Here is a 13,209-nt window from a genome sequence, read left to right on the forward strand (position 1 = left end):
TCAATCTGCCCAAGGCCTGGCAACGGCTCTCGTATCTTTCAAAAGACAGAACGCTCTCCATCACCCTATTTGCTATGCACGACCACCCCTAGCCTAGTAGTATGGCCATTCCTCGCCATCCAAATTTCTGTGTTTCTCCCTATAATCCATTCTGTCTTGGCGGGAAGGAAAAACGGAATACTGCGTGTAATGCCGCTCTCCCGTTCTCTAGTTTGATCTTCGATTGTGGGAATGGGTTCGGGACCTGGACTTGTATCTGTATTTGATCCCCATATCTGCCAACCGGGAGCAAAACAGCTTGCTTCGAGCAATGGGGCTGGTTCGGCTGATTCGGCTGGACCGTTCCTGTTTCTTAGTCTAGCGATTCTGAGGTTGTGGGTGGATTCGCCGGTTCTGATGCCATTGTCGTGAGGGAAATATTGGACGCTGGATGATAGTACGTGTTAGTTTCTGATGTAAAACATGAAAAAGAGATCTATATCCTTTCACTGAAGGAATCTACTTCATGCATCCTGGAGATAGATCTGCTTCTTTTCGAAGCTTCGTGCATGTGCTTTTCCATACCAGTCCTCGAACCACACTGAGCCTACTATGAGGTCAATATGTAAAGTCCTGATGTCGCTCTTGGAGAAGGGATGTGTGCGGAAACATGTCATGTACAGATGGTTCGGCCATGGGTGAGATTTGGGCGAGCTTTTCGCGCGTTTGTGAGGTGTAGGCTGATCCATGTCTTCTGTCGCTTTGCGTTTGAGAGGGCAGGTCTCGGTAGTCGATGTTATACTAGGACTTGACGCTAAAGGCTGAGCGATGCGTTCTGGGATGGGGTCGCTGCTCACTGTCTGAATAGTGCTGTTCGAGAGTTGTGGCGGCAGCATCTCCGCGCATTTGCAGCCTGTCAAAGTTTTGGACATTGTCTGCGTGAAGGCGCAAGCTGTCATGCTACCTATATTGGAGCCTTGCATGCCGTGAAACGACCAGTCTACGACACCGCCATGCTCGCCTTCGAAGGTGACCTTGAGGACCCTGTCGTTCGTTATCAGTCGCAGACTCAACCCTACCGCGCTTGCCTCAAGACCAGGCTCTAGCGTTGCGGCGGTCTTCTCATATGCGCCGTCTTCGAAAACCTCTTCGTCCAGTACATATACCGTTGGCTTTCTGTTGGGTCGTTCGTGACGTAATGTCAAAGTGCCTGACTGTAGGTCATGGATGTAGAGCGCGAGTCCAATAAACTTGACAGGGAAGCCTCTTATCTTGGTAGTATCTCGTATCTGTGAATAAGATCGTGGAAGTTTGGCTCTTGGAAGGTTGAGAAGAGATAGATCAGAAGCTTTTATGAGTGTGTCTTGAACAGCGAAAGTAGCGACTGGGTTGTATGGCAAGTGAGAGAACGGTAAGTGAACTCAGATATAAGAAGTAGGAGAGGTGGAGGCTCCGCTATCACTTGGTTGTCTCTCGCATGTGCATACAATCTACGGAAGTACATGCTTCCTGCCTGCCACAGATGAGGTTCTTCTCTCACCGCAGGCCTGTCTCTAATTTGCCCACTTCCCTCATGACCAGGGCGCTAGGTGAAGGGCGTCATAGTGTTGACTATGATGCCCGGCCTGGACATGATGTCACTAGGATGCTGTGTCTATCATCTCGCGATTGAGATGAGTTCTGGATCGGAACAAGTATTCCCATCTCTTCCCGAACTCGTAACACGCAAAATAACGGTCGTCTCTTCCTACGTTGAGGCTCTGCAAACCTGAACCGGGCTACGTTCGGCGATGAATGTTCGGGCTGATGTCACAACGTACCAGCCTCTTCCATTCTCAAGCCGGCCGACTCGATCCCGATACGGGCCATGAACAATGACGGTGAGCAAAGATGGGAAACAAAGAACATGTTCGTCCATTAGGAGCCGTTGCCGTGGTTCATGCATGGATGGAGGCCTTGAGAACCCTGTAGCTAGCGCAGGCTGGACACGTCCGGTGGCTTCTGCCATTGGAGGACAGTACACGTGATGTACAACACATCGGCGCGGATTAGAAAGCTACAAAAATTGCCATCCACTCGTTGGATAATGGCTGTGAATAGTGTTGAAATTGGCCTGAAAGCGGCTAGCACTGGTGAGCTGGCCGAAAGAGGTCGCAGATATAATATGTCATAGGGCGCCCATTGGTTTAGACGTTGCAGCACAGACGCAGTTCGCGCGCTGCATGAGCGATTGGAGAGCTTCCACCATTTTATATCTTGCATCCGACCCCTCCTCGCCTCCCACCGTAGCTTCCTACCGACAATGAGTGGCCCGGGTGAAAATCGGTACGTCTGAATGCGCACGCGAAGCTGTGGGAGCTTCCGAATACTGACGACTGCTACAGCTGGCGGCGGCAGGGTCAAGCCAACCGCAACTCCAACTCGGGCGCAAACACCCCCACCAAGGACAATGCAGGCCGGCAGCAGGCCATGCCAGCGCCCACGGGGAGCGTCTGGGGAGCCAAGCAGGGCAAGGGAGCAGGTCCCGCAGCTGCACCAGTCCAAGCTCAGCCTGACCAGCACGTACCTGTGAAGGAGTTCAACGCGAACGAGGTCAAGGATTTCCTCAAGAAGAGTATGTCTATGGCATTGCTGGATCATGACATTACATGAGCTAATTGGCTGCAGAGTACCTTGAGAGCACAGCCAGTACGAACCTCTCCATCACTCGCGCGCATACATAGAGGACTAACAGGCTTCCAGACCAACCCTCGGTATACCACAAGGTCCCCGGCGACTCTGTCCCGACCCGCAGCACTGGCGCATGGGGCAAAGGAGGTAAGGCGTCATCGAACCACCAATGGAGACTGGCATACTGACGTGGACCAGGCACCATGACACACCTCATGCCAACCGGCCAGGACTTCTTCACACAGCTGAAGAAGCAGATCGCCACTCTCGAGCAGACCAAACCAGCGCAATAATCGCATACACACCCGACATCCATTTCAGCGGCATTATGGGGGCATTACAGGAGTTCTGTGGGCATTGAATTGCATGGGTGTTATATGGCAGTACTTATAGCGGCATGAGTAAGGTCATGTGCAGGCGTCTTGGAGTTTGTGAGCGTGTTTCGGCCCAGCTAAGGATGATCGCACGCGATACCCATCTTGAAAGTATTTGGGGTTAAGGTTACAGCATTGGAGAGCGTTCGGATGTAAAAGGTCGTACTGTCTGACATGTGTCTGAAGCAAAACGTGCTATAAAGAATCCACGGTCGTTACTACAACAGTGAATACACAACTGCTGCATACCAGTATGTGCGTGAAATACGAGCGTCATCGTATCAAAGTCACCTGGTACAAGGATACCCATACCCCTTTCACTCGTGCAAAGAAAGGGTCCACAAGCTTCGCGCAAGCCACTAATTCCAAACACACGGCAAGCGTCAACAAACACCAGGCTCGACGACTGGGCGGCAACCGAGGCTTCATCGTTGTTTTCCCACACGCCTTCATTGCACGCGCTCTATCGCTAAGCGGCACAAGCCACTCATCATCACGCATCATCGTACTTGGTACCTGAGGCGCATCTCCGCAGCCACAGCCAAGGCCGCACCATCGCTGAAGTCCTGAGGCCGTCAACACGCCGATACCCCGCCACAGCGACCTCCTATCCCAGCGCAATTACATAGCCCTTTGGTGGCTTGTCAGGGCAGAGCCGCGTCGTGCAGGTGCTGAGAGGCAGACGCGCATTGCGCGCCCTGGTTCACGGTTCACTCCCGCGTAGATCTCCGACTGGGGACTCCTAATGCGGTCCGCCTTTGTTCATTTCCGCGACTTCACGAGCCTTCGACGTGTTCGGACCACCGGCGACTATCACAATACCACGACAACACCATGTCGTCTCCTCCAAGCACTCCCACCCAACGGCCTGCGTCTTCGCACCGTCGGCACCCCTCCAGCCTAGACATGTCACACAACACCTCGTCGAGACGACAGTCCTTCACCCGCCGCAACTCCGGCTACTCGCCCATAACACCGCGCTCCTCGCATGAATTCGAACACAGCCCCGCGCACCAATTCGACGGCGGAGGAGACGGCAATGGCTTGGGCAACCTGGCCGACGAGCTCGGTGAGATGTACGACGATGATGACGAGGGCATGGAGGGCGAATATGGCGAGGAACTGGACGAAGCACAAGACGAAAACATCGGCACAGCTGTAGAACACGACGGCTCTTATGGAGTCGACAGCGCAGCTAGCCTCAACGGTGTGCGGGATAGTGGGGTTGCCATGCAGGACTCGTCTCCGGCGCGCCTCAGTCCAGGGTCGGCCGTTAAGACGAAAAAGCACACAAGGCAACGGTCGCTGTATGATGGCTCCGACTACGGTGACGACTCTGACCTGGAAAATGAGGGCATATCGCCAGCGCTCGACGCGCGGATGGCGGCTATTGAGAGTCTGGCACGGAGAGGCATGGAGGAGAATGGGAGCGCATCAGACGAGGTGGTGAAGAGGGTCACGCAGCAACTCCGAGATCTTGGCAGCCAGATTGCTATGGAGAATGGAGCGACGAGGTATGCTCTGATCCGCAGGCAAATCCAGTCATACTGCTAACAAACCCCAGACTAAAGACTGCCCATGAGGCTCTGACAACACATCTGACACACCAATCGCGTACCCTTACATCCATCGCCGTGTCCTTCTCAGGCCCATTCGCCATCCTTCCCGACCCGGAAGACATCGACGAACTTCTACCTATCATACAAACAACACTGGAGCTGCTACCCCACCCCTCCGCCGATCCGCTCGTCGCCATCTCCCACCTCACCCACTCCAGCCGCGAACTCATCCAACACCTCTCAAACGTCAGCGATACCCTACACATGTCACGACAAACGACGGCAAATGCTGCCAGACGGCTCAAAGTCAGCAAAGAACAACTGCAGGACTGGAAACGCGACAACGAGAAAACGCAAGAGGGACAGGAATACATCGAGCATGGAGACTGGGACCGACGGCTCAAAGAGAGGGAGGCAAAACGGGCTTGTGCAAATGTGCTAGATGGGTTCGAGGACGTCTGCGGGCAGTGGAGGAAGAGACTCTGCGAGGGTCTGGGCGTGGCGAGTGCGTAGACCCTCCCTGCGTATCTCCCTGGGCTGTTCTGTCTCAGCGAGTCTTCTGCAGGGCTTACGACTGACCCAATACAGGCGCGGATGTCCCGGACTCGGAGGCATATATTCGCCCTTCTTGGCATCCTTCCTCCGCCAGCACAGTGCCGGAACCGCCGGCAGAGTCAGACTGGTCAGATTGCACTCCAATAAAGGCGGCGCCTAAGAAGGTATTCCAAGAAACCAGTACAGACTCGATGTTTCCCGACTCTGCGGATGAGATGCATTGATCATCACTTGTTTTTCTTATGTTGTATTTGTTGCATTGATATGGCATGGCAGTAAGGTGTTTTTGGCGGCGGCAACTGATAGATGGAGACTCTGGTAATACCCCATTTATATCTATAGCTTCAGGACAAGCGCTTGTCTCATTTGTAGGAGTTGGGGGCCTTTTGATAGATGAAGAATGAAAGGCATTACAGTATTGCAGGTGGGAAGATACTTGGAAGTTGGTGGGATTATGCTGACTACGAGATTTGCTAATAGCTACAAATGGAACAGCTCATGCTAGCTTCCGGATCGAGCTCACGTCGCTTACACCTGTACCTTCGACTACCTTCGCCTCGATGACCTCGTATACGGGCACCTCCTTGAGTCTCTCGACGATGTGATGCAGCGTTGGCAGCGCCTTCCAGTCCAGAGCATCAAAAGAGATCTCAGCCGAGCTTGCCTTCAGCGTCCGTCCGACCTTCTTCTCCACCGTCTTCGCATCCTCTCCACCCGGCAGAAAAGCGGTGTATTCCACATCCGCCTGCCCGCGCTCCTTGCTACCCATGTTACCAGTAGCCGGTACATACTTGTGCAACAAGAGCCCCTCGTCTTTCGGAAGAGGCGGAGAGAGTCTGGGCGCCTCACCATTCGTCGTGGAGTGTTCTTGCAGCCCAGACAGTGACATGCTGCAGAACTTGGATGACATCCAGCCTGCGTCTAGTGTCCACTTGCCATCATCACTCTTCACATCGAGCTCAGCGAAGAGCTTGGGGAAACCTAGCTCTTCCCTTCCACTCAGTATGGGATCAGCCAGATTCTCGAACAGGACAGGCAGGTATGTGCCCGTTACCGACTCGCCATCCGCTCTCGTGTGCTGGATGCCGTGGATATACAGTCCGAAATGACTGTAACCCCTGCCACCGAGCCACTCGAGGTTGTCTAGTTGCGTCACCGCGAAACTCGCATAGCAAGTCGTATCAGCCGCCGCAAACTTCAACTTCTCGGTCGGCAACAGGTTCTCCAACACAGTTCGGCTGGTCTTGAACTTGATACTAGCAGTCTTGAACGTAGCCTTCGACCCATCTCTCGGCCGTCCCTCAAAGTCTTGCCTCGGCCCGGGCATCGGACCAAAGGCCGTAGGCATGCGCCAGAACAAGCCTTTCTTGTTTTCCCACTCCCATTTGCGGAGTATTTGGCTGGAGTAGTCCCATTCGTCGTGGCCGAAGTTGTAGTTTGTGAACTTGTGGGGGTCGACTGGGGGGCCGCTGCCGAGGTCTTTACCTGCTACGCGGGAGTATTCTTGAATGGTGGAGGCGCGCTCGTATCTGCATTTTTCGTAGAGCTTTAGGCGTGCGGGGATGGAGTCGAGGGGTGTGCCTAGGGGGAGCATGACGGCGAGGGAGGCGGCGTCTTCGATGGCTTGGCCTGCGCCTTGTCCTTGGTCTGCGATACGGTCAGTTTGGCTGTCGTTACAGTCATGAAGAGAGGGCGGGACTTACGAGGTGTAAATGGATGTGCGGCGTCGCCAATAAGGACCAGCTTCTCCTCCGTCCAGGTCGGCAGTTGCTCCATGTCCAGCAACTCCCACACCTTCAACGTCTCCTCGTCCGCCATACCCAGTAACTTGAGTACCGCAGGCTCAAAGTCCTTGTACACATCCAACATCTTGTTCAAGTTACCCTGATTCTGCCAATCGCTACTCCCAGGCTCCTTTGGATCAATCTGACTCTCAGCCGTCGGATGAATACAAACAAAGTTCAACAACGTATTATCCGACGTCGGATACACAACGACCCTCCGATCCCTCGCAAAGATCATAACGAGATGGCCCTCCTTCTCCGCAAACTTGCGCGTCATCTCATCATCCAACGCCCGCTGTCTAGGAATCAGGAAACGGAACGCGCTCTTCCCACTCCCAAAAGTCTTGATGTTCTCCGCACCAGGAATCCGGGGTCTTGTCTTGGAATGCACACCATCCGCGCCAACAACAACGTCGCTCTGGATCTTCTCCCCGTTTTCTAGTACAACAACACCCGCTTTAGCATCAACATCCACAACCTTCGCCCGCAGTCTAAGAACCGCCGGCTTCCCCTCCCCCTCTTCACACGTGGCCAATCTCTTCAACTCGCTGTGCAAACTCACACGATGCGCAAGCTGCCAGGGATGCTGCCACCTCGCTGCGTCGTGCTCGAGCGGCACGGTAAAGAGTTCCTTGCCGTTCGGCAGCATCTGCGTCATAAGACGACATGCTACCGCGCCATGGGCTTCTGGGATTAAGCCCATGCGTCGCAGGAGGCCGTTGGCGTTGGGGGCGAGGTGTACGGCTGCACCGAGTTCGTTGGCGAAACGTGAGGCTTCCAGGAGGGTTACTGTGTGGCCGCGTTGACGCAGGAAGATGGCTGCGCTGAGGCCGCCGATGCCAGCGCCGCATATTGTTACTTTGAGGGGTTGTGAGTTTGGGGGCGTGTGCCCGTTGATACCGTTGGTACCGTTTGTGAAGTCCATGGTGGGTGGGTGTGAGAAGCGTTGCAGGATGCTTGGGGTTGCAACAGGATAGTACGGGAAGGAATGAAGAGTTTGTCTCCAACTTCAGAGGAATATTTTCTAGACAGGTCTTCCAGCTAGACTCACTCGATCTTTGCCGTAGAACAGAACCAGTGCTGCCTTGGATCGTCGGTACAGGCTGGAGATGGCTCCTCCACTTCCCGTGCTGTGGGTGGCATGCGGGTTAGTATGGGTGGGTTGGTGTAGGGCGATGCAGGGCACTGCGAAGGCGTTCCTCGGAGTCCGAAGAAGATTACTAGCTGCGAGTGAACCGTCAGGCTAAATGCGATGTGCGCGGTAGTGGTGGTGGTTGGTGGCGCATGCTGACTGAGCCGAGGATGCACGTATGTGGTGTTGCTGCACGCATGTCATGAGGGACGCCTGAACGGGATCAAAATGCGCGTTGGGTAATATAGGGTATATCGAGCCATTGGATTCTACGTTTCACAACAGATTGCGGCAGGATGATTGTTGGAGAATAGAGTTGAGCTTTACGAACGCCGGAAACAATTTGTTCTACATCGTGTCTATCACCACTCCCCACCAATCTTATATCCAACATTCCAGAACCGTCCCAGAGTATTCCGCCACGCTTTGGATATTGTCTGCGCATTGTTATCAGCATGCATGCCCTCCCAATCAAGCCCAAATACTCACCGATTCCAAGAATACGCCTGTGAACATAACTCCAACAAACGCCTGTTCAATGCCGTTCAAATAGACTCTCCGCTCGCTCTGATCGAGTTCATGGTTAATCGGGCGGTACGCAGGCACGCGGCGATGTTCCGTTGGCCAGTCGCTAGGATTCTGCTGCGATTGCGTTGACGACGTATTCGGTGCCGGATGCGCGTTAAGACTTGTATCGAGTCCTTCACTTTGTTCCCCGCTGTGATGGAGATCGTAGTCTGCGAGGGTGGCCTCGAGGTTGTAGTGGATGGGGTTGGCGGTGGTTGTTACAGACATGTTGACAGCGATAGTGGACTTGGTGGGACAGAGATGGGTGACGACGTCTACGATATCAACGATATTATCACCGCCCGAGAGACGTGAGACGGAAGTACGCGTCCCTTGCGGTCCGAATATTGGAGACGCGGAGAAGCTGGGGCAGGGGGTATGGAAACCATCGGAATGTGGGGGACTCGACACGCCCGCGTACTGTCGGCAGCATTGCCGGCGCAAATGGGCGGACTGCCGTGTCAGACCATCCGCACGCTTCCTAGAGCTTACATTACATATCGCACTCTGGAGGACATTTCTTCTAGTCAAATTATTGTTGTTGTTCAGTTTGTTCCTGCCATTCGCAATGTCGTCGCCCATTACCCTCGAAGTTGCGCTGGCCAATCTGCAGGCGACTGCCCTTACGGCCCGCTGCCACAACGCTCACTTCCGTCTCAAACAACTCAAGTCGCTGCATGATGCGCTGCGCAACAATAGCAATGCGATTGCGGATGCTTTGAAGCAAGATACTCATGTTTCGGATGAGGAGGCTATTACTGAGGTTGCGCTTGCCCTGGATGTGGTCAAGGAGCACTATGGCTCGATTGACGCGGCCAAAGAGTTGGAAGCCGAGTATAGAATCACCAATGGCAAAGATGCTGGTGATAAGGGAGAGCCTTGGGGTGTGGCATATGTTGAGCCTCAAAAAAGTCATACTCCGTTCTTCTCGATCATTGCACCTTTGAGCGCGGGTCTCGTAACAGGTAGCTGCATAGCACTGAAGGTCGGTCTTCTACAAATTTGGATATAAATCTATTCTAACGATACTGCAGCTCGAGAACAACCTTCGCGCACTTCCTTCTCTACTCCGAAAGCTGCTCACCGAAGCCCTCGAATCAGATACTTTTGCTGTCATCTCCTCCGACCCTCCTTCAGACTCATTGTCAGCCTGTCTACAAGTATTCCAAGAAACTCAAGTCAGTTCGCCAACATATACACAACTTGTATCACCACGAAACAAAGTCATCGCCATCGTAGACCGCACAGCAGATCTCGCATCAGCAGCCGAGCAACTAGTAACAGCACGCTTTGCCTTCGGCGGAACATCACCATATGCCCCCGACGTGGTACTCGTCAACGAGTTCATCAAAAAGGAGTTTCTCGAGCACGTTCTTCGACATTCCCTCCCCTTCCTGGCCGGATCCAGCGGAGTATCAAACGGCTCGACCAACGCAAGAGAACACAAGAAGTCTTCACGCGTGGCAGAAACCTTCCAAGGGCTCACAGACAGCAAGTCATGGAAGCTAAACGTCATAACACAAGGAGACAACGGCGCCATCGTCGAGCTCTCCAATCTCTCCTCCCTACCATCCAAGTCCCCACAGCCCGTCTTCTGCGTCTCAGCAATCACATCTCTCGAGCACGCCATCAGCCTCGTCGAGGACGACTTAGACCCCCAGCAAAGTCTGCTAGCGGCATACCACTTTGGCACCCCGTCTACGGGCAAGTACCTCTCACAATACGTCAGCGCGGATGCGTCGTTCACGAATAACATCCCCCTCCGTCTTCTTCTCGGCCCGGCCGCCCCGTCCTTCCAGCCCGTTGATGTAGAGAAGCGGTACACATCCCAGCACTTCACTCGCATCTCGCCCGCGTATATCGCAGCGCCTGCTTCACAGGCGACAATGTCGAAGGTCCTGTCTGGCAAGGATTCGAAGAAGGCAGCGGCTGAGCTTCTTAGCAAAGCGACACAAGAGATCAAGGAAAAGAAACGCGCAGAGTCAATCGCGATTGGCTATTTTGAACAAGGTATCTTTATTGGGTTGGGGATGTACGGTATTCCTATCTTGACATGTATTGGCGCGACGCTTTTCTTTGGTGTGAGGGCGGGCTTGAGGAGGTGGGCGTTTGTTTGAGGGCGTGGTGTAATATAGAGTGAATGGTATTGTGCATTCTTACAGAGAGCTGTGTTCTCGTGTTGCGTGAGTGTTGTGGTGAGCTAACTCTGAAGAAAGCAGCGTGACGCTCAATGGTCACCATCAAGAACACGAGCGGCAGACTTAAGAGAAAGAGATAGAATCACGTGTCACCTGAGCATCACGAATAGAAGATTACAGAATACGCATTTAACGAGAACATTAGCCCGAGATAGTATACTATGGGATACGATGAGAACTAACGGAGCTACCCAGCAATCATTCCTCAGGTCCGCATCCGACTACAAACCCGCGCCCTCAGGAACCCACTTAGCAGTCCAAATCCTCAATCTCTTGCCCCAGATCAACATAGGAATCGTCAGTAAACCGAAAACCCCCATCAGCATACCAAAGATACCAAAAGGCTCCGCAGCACCCTGATGCGTAACCCACTCGCCCACAAAGAACGTCCACGCAAAACTAATAATAGCCCTCACACACGTAACAGCAACAAAGCAGTCTCCCGCAAGCGCCCCATAGGATTCAATCAGGTAGTTGAAACCCACAGACGGCGCTTGCATGAGTCCGAGAGCGACGAGTCCGAATCCGAATTGGAGGCCCACCCAGCCGGTAGGCGAGGGGTTCTGCGCTACGAAGCCAAAGATGAGGGCGCCGATTGTGGCGAGTGCGAGTGCGGGCAGTGCGGTGACGAGACGGGATTCGGGTTCTGAGAAGCCGTGGAGGTCTTTCTTCGCGAGGCGCTTGGTTGCGAAGTCGGCGATGAGGTAGGTGTAGACCTGGCCAGGCGTGTTAGTAAACGTGAACGCTGATGATAAAGCGGTTCTGGAGACTTACACATCCGAGAAGAGCGCCAAAGATACCGCCGATGTTGATCAACCCGACATTTTTGCCCCATAGATACGGGGGTGCGGCAACGATTTGCGGACCTACACTCGACATGGTGACGATGAGACCGACGAGACCGGCGTACCATCCTGATACCAGCCATACACCGGGTAGTCTGAGAGTCTTATATGGAGCGAGGAAGTTTTGCACGAGACCAGGGCGGTAGGACCAGAGTCTCAAAGACTTAGCGTACGAGTAGGATGGGTAAGAAGATGGGGCGGCGGCATCTGCGACGACGACTCGCTCTTTTGTTTCAACGGTTTGCTTGTCCGGGTCGTCGGAGAAAGTGACGGTGGTAGATTTGCGGTCGTAGAGGGTTTCTGCTTGGAAGAGTAGGCAGAGAACGAACGTGATGGCGGAGAGGAGCACGTTCATCCAGTGGAGCCAAGAGAGGCCCATGCTAGCGACGATGTAGCCACCTGCGACGGCGCCTACGAGGGAGCCGAAGGATAACATGACCGTGTAGATGGCCTGTGGATATTCTGTTAATACCAGTTTACTCGAAAGATATAGGAAAGAAGACTTACCAAAGCACGTCCGCGCTGATGGACAAAGAATATCTCGCCAACAACATCCGGGCTCACAGCGTCCGCTGGCCCACCCCCAATACCCATGAAAATGCGAGCAGCCACCAGACTATTGAAGCTCGTCGCAAGACCAGCCCACATACTTGAGAAGATCAGGAGCAACAAGCTACCCAGAACAACCGGGCGACGACCAAACGTGTTCGCCAACGGCACCCACCACAAGTTCGACGCGCCCAGCATGAGAATGTTACACGCGATGAAGTATGTCAACTGCGAGAACTTCTTTGGCGGAAAGCCAAACACGCCCGTGGACGCGTAAATGGGCAATGCACTCGAGATGGAGGCACTGGTGACGTTTACCACGAATGGATGTATCGACATGACGGCCAGAATTGCTATCTTGCGCCACATGGGCAGGTTGAGAGGATCCGCTGGGTCGGCGGATGGCTGAGGCACCAGGCGGATCTCATCATGGCTTGTTTGCGACGCTGTCCATTCGAGGTGTTCTGATGGGACATTCGTTAGCAGGAAAGACCTTCAGGGGAGTTGGAGATATCTCACCAACGAGCGTTGCGGTTCCTGGCGGTCGCGCATCCTTCACCTCCTCTTTCGAGAGGCCGAACGCCTGCTTTAGGGAAGTCATCGCGATTAATTAGTAACAACCTTCTGAATCAAAAACCAGGCCCAAGGGTCGCAGAGATGAATCTGCGATGCCAACGATACCAACAACAAAGCTGTCTGTGGCCATAGTCCTCCAATCTAAATAGACCGCACGGTCGAACTGTTGAACAACACGCCTTTGCAAGGCATGTCGGGGTGTAACGCCCCAGTACCTCGCCGTCGACAAATCAGACAGACGTTACAACGCCTCACAACACTCTCATTGGACGCTTGGACTCTGCCTGAACGGCTTGCCCATGGGGTAAGTCGGAATGTGGAGGCGACCGAGACCATTCTGGATACGACCAAGACTTGCGGGGTTTGCATCTAGAGAAAGCTAGTTGCAGCGGATTGTGCTAGGGCTAAGCTAACATGACGG

General features: G+C 53.8%; 7 protein-coding genes across 7 annotated transcripts; 3 read left to right on the plus strand and 4 right to left on the minus strand.

Annotated features, from left to right (window-relative positions):
- Positions 1 to 340: 340 nt before the first annotated feature.
- BKA58DRAFT_376862 (uncharacterized protein) lies at positions 341 to 773 on the minus strand. The gene has a single exon (XM_046169558.1). It carries the CDS (start codon positions 726 to 728, stop codon positions 504 to 506), a length of 225 nt encoding a protein of 74 aa, XP_046029108.1. The 5' UTR covers positions 729 to 773; the 3' UTR covers positions 341 to 503.
- A 1,250-nt stretch (positions 774 to 2,023) lies between these two features.
- Positions 2,024 to 3,259, plus strand: BKA58DRAFT_465982 (uncharacterized protein). The gene is made up of 5 exons (XM_046174986.1): positions 2,024 to 2,304; positions 2,364 to 2,593; positions 2,647 to 2,667; positions 2,722 to 2,796; positions 2,848 to 3,259. The coding sequence occupies exons 1-5, from the start codon at positions 2,282 to 2,284 to the stop codon at positions 2,940 to 2,942; spliced, it is 444 nt and encodes a 147-aa protein (XP_046029109.1). The 5' UTR covers positions 2,024 to 2,281; the 3' UTR covers positions 2,943 to 3,259.
- Positions 3,260 to 3,700: 441 nt separating this feature from the next.
- BKA58DRAFT_92469 (uncharacterized protein) lies at positions 3,701 to 5,701 on the plus strand. The gene is made up of 3 exons (XM_046176208.1): positions 3,701 to 4,537; positions 4,588 to 5,087; positions 5,171 to 5,701. Exons 1-3 carry the CDS (start codon positions 3,858 to 3,860, stop codon positions 5,359 to 5,361), a joined length of 1,371 nt encoding a protein of 456 aa, XP_046029110.1. The 5' UTR covers positions 3,701 to 3,857; the 3' UTR covers positions 5,362 to 5,701.
- Positions 5,426 to 8,130, minus strand: BKA58DRAFT_92568 (uncharacterized protein). Its single transcript, XM_046176209.1, has 2 exons — positions 6,841 to 8,130; positions 5,426 to 6,784 (listed from the first exon to the last, which is right to left on the minus strand). Exons 1-2 carry the CDS (start codon positions 7,844 to 7,846, stop codon positions 5,634 to 5,636), a joined length of 2,157 nt encoding a protein of 718 aa, XP_046029111.1. The 5' UTR covers positions 7,847 to 8,130; the 3' UTR covers positions 5,426 to 5,633.
- Positions 8,131 to 8,363: 233 nt separating this feature from the next.
- Positions 8,364 to 8,981, minus strand: BKA58DRAFT_417841 (uncharacterized protein). The gene is made up of 2 exons (XM_046172650.1): positions 8,543 to 8,981; positions 8,364 to 8,490 (listed from the first exon to the last, which is right to left on the minus strand). The coding sequence occupies exons 1-2, from the start codon at positions 8,846 to 8,848 to the stop codon at positions 8,416 to 8,418; spliced, it is 381 nt and encodes a 126-aa protein (XP_046029112.1). The 5' UTR covers positions 8,849 to 8,981; the 3' UTR covers positions 8,364 to 8,415.
- A 140-nt stretch (positions 8,982 to 9,121) lies between these two features.
- On the plus strand, positions 9,122 to 10,782 carry BKA58DRAFT_427074 (Aldehyde/histidinol dehydrogenase). Its single transcript, XM_046172974.1, has 2 exons — positions 9,122 to 9,605; positions 9,655 to 10,782. The coding sequence occupies exons 1-2, from the start codon at positions 9,189 to 9,191 to the stop codon at positions 10,735 to 10,737; spliced, it is 1,500 nt and encodes a 499-aa protein (XP_046029113.1). The 5' UTR covers positions 9,122 to 9,188; the 3' UTR covers positions 10,738 to 10,782.
- Positions 10,783 to 10,961: 179 nt separating this feature from the next.
- On the minus strand, positions 10,962 to 13,005 carry BKA58DRAFT_92579 (major facilitator superfamily domain-containing protein). The gene is made up of 4 exons (XM_046176210.1): positions 12,732 to 13,005; positions 12,171 to 12,676; positions 11,593 to 12,114; positions 10,962 to 11,534 (listed from the first exon to the last, which is right to left on the minus strand). The coding sequence occupies exons 1-4, from the start codon at positions 12,811 to 12,813 to the stop codon at positions 11,040 to 11,042; spliced, it is 1,605 nt and encodes a 534-aa protein (XP_046029114.1). The 5' UTR covers positions 12,814 to 13,005; the 3' UTR covers positions 10,962 to 11,039.
- Positions 13,006 to 13,209: the final 204 nt, after the last annotated feature.

This window comes from Alternaria rosae, assembly GCF_020736505.1.
Source record: "Alternaria rosae strain MPI-PUGE-AT-0040 chromosome Unknown BKA58scaffold_2, whole genome shotgun sequence".
In the NCBI taxonomy this organism is placed as follows: domain Eukaryota; kingdom Fungi; phylum Ascomycota; class Dothideomycetes; order Pleosporales; family Pleosporaceae; genus Alternaria; species Alternaria rosae.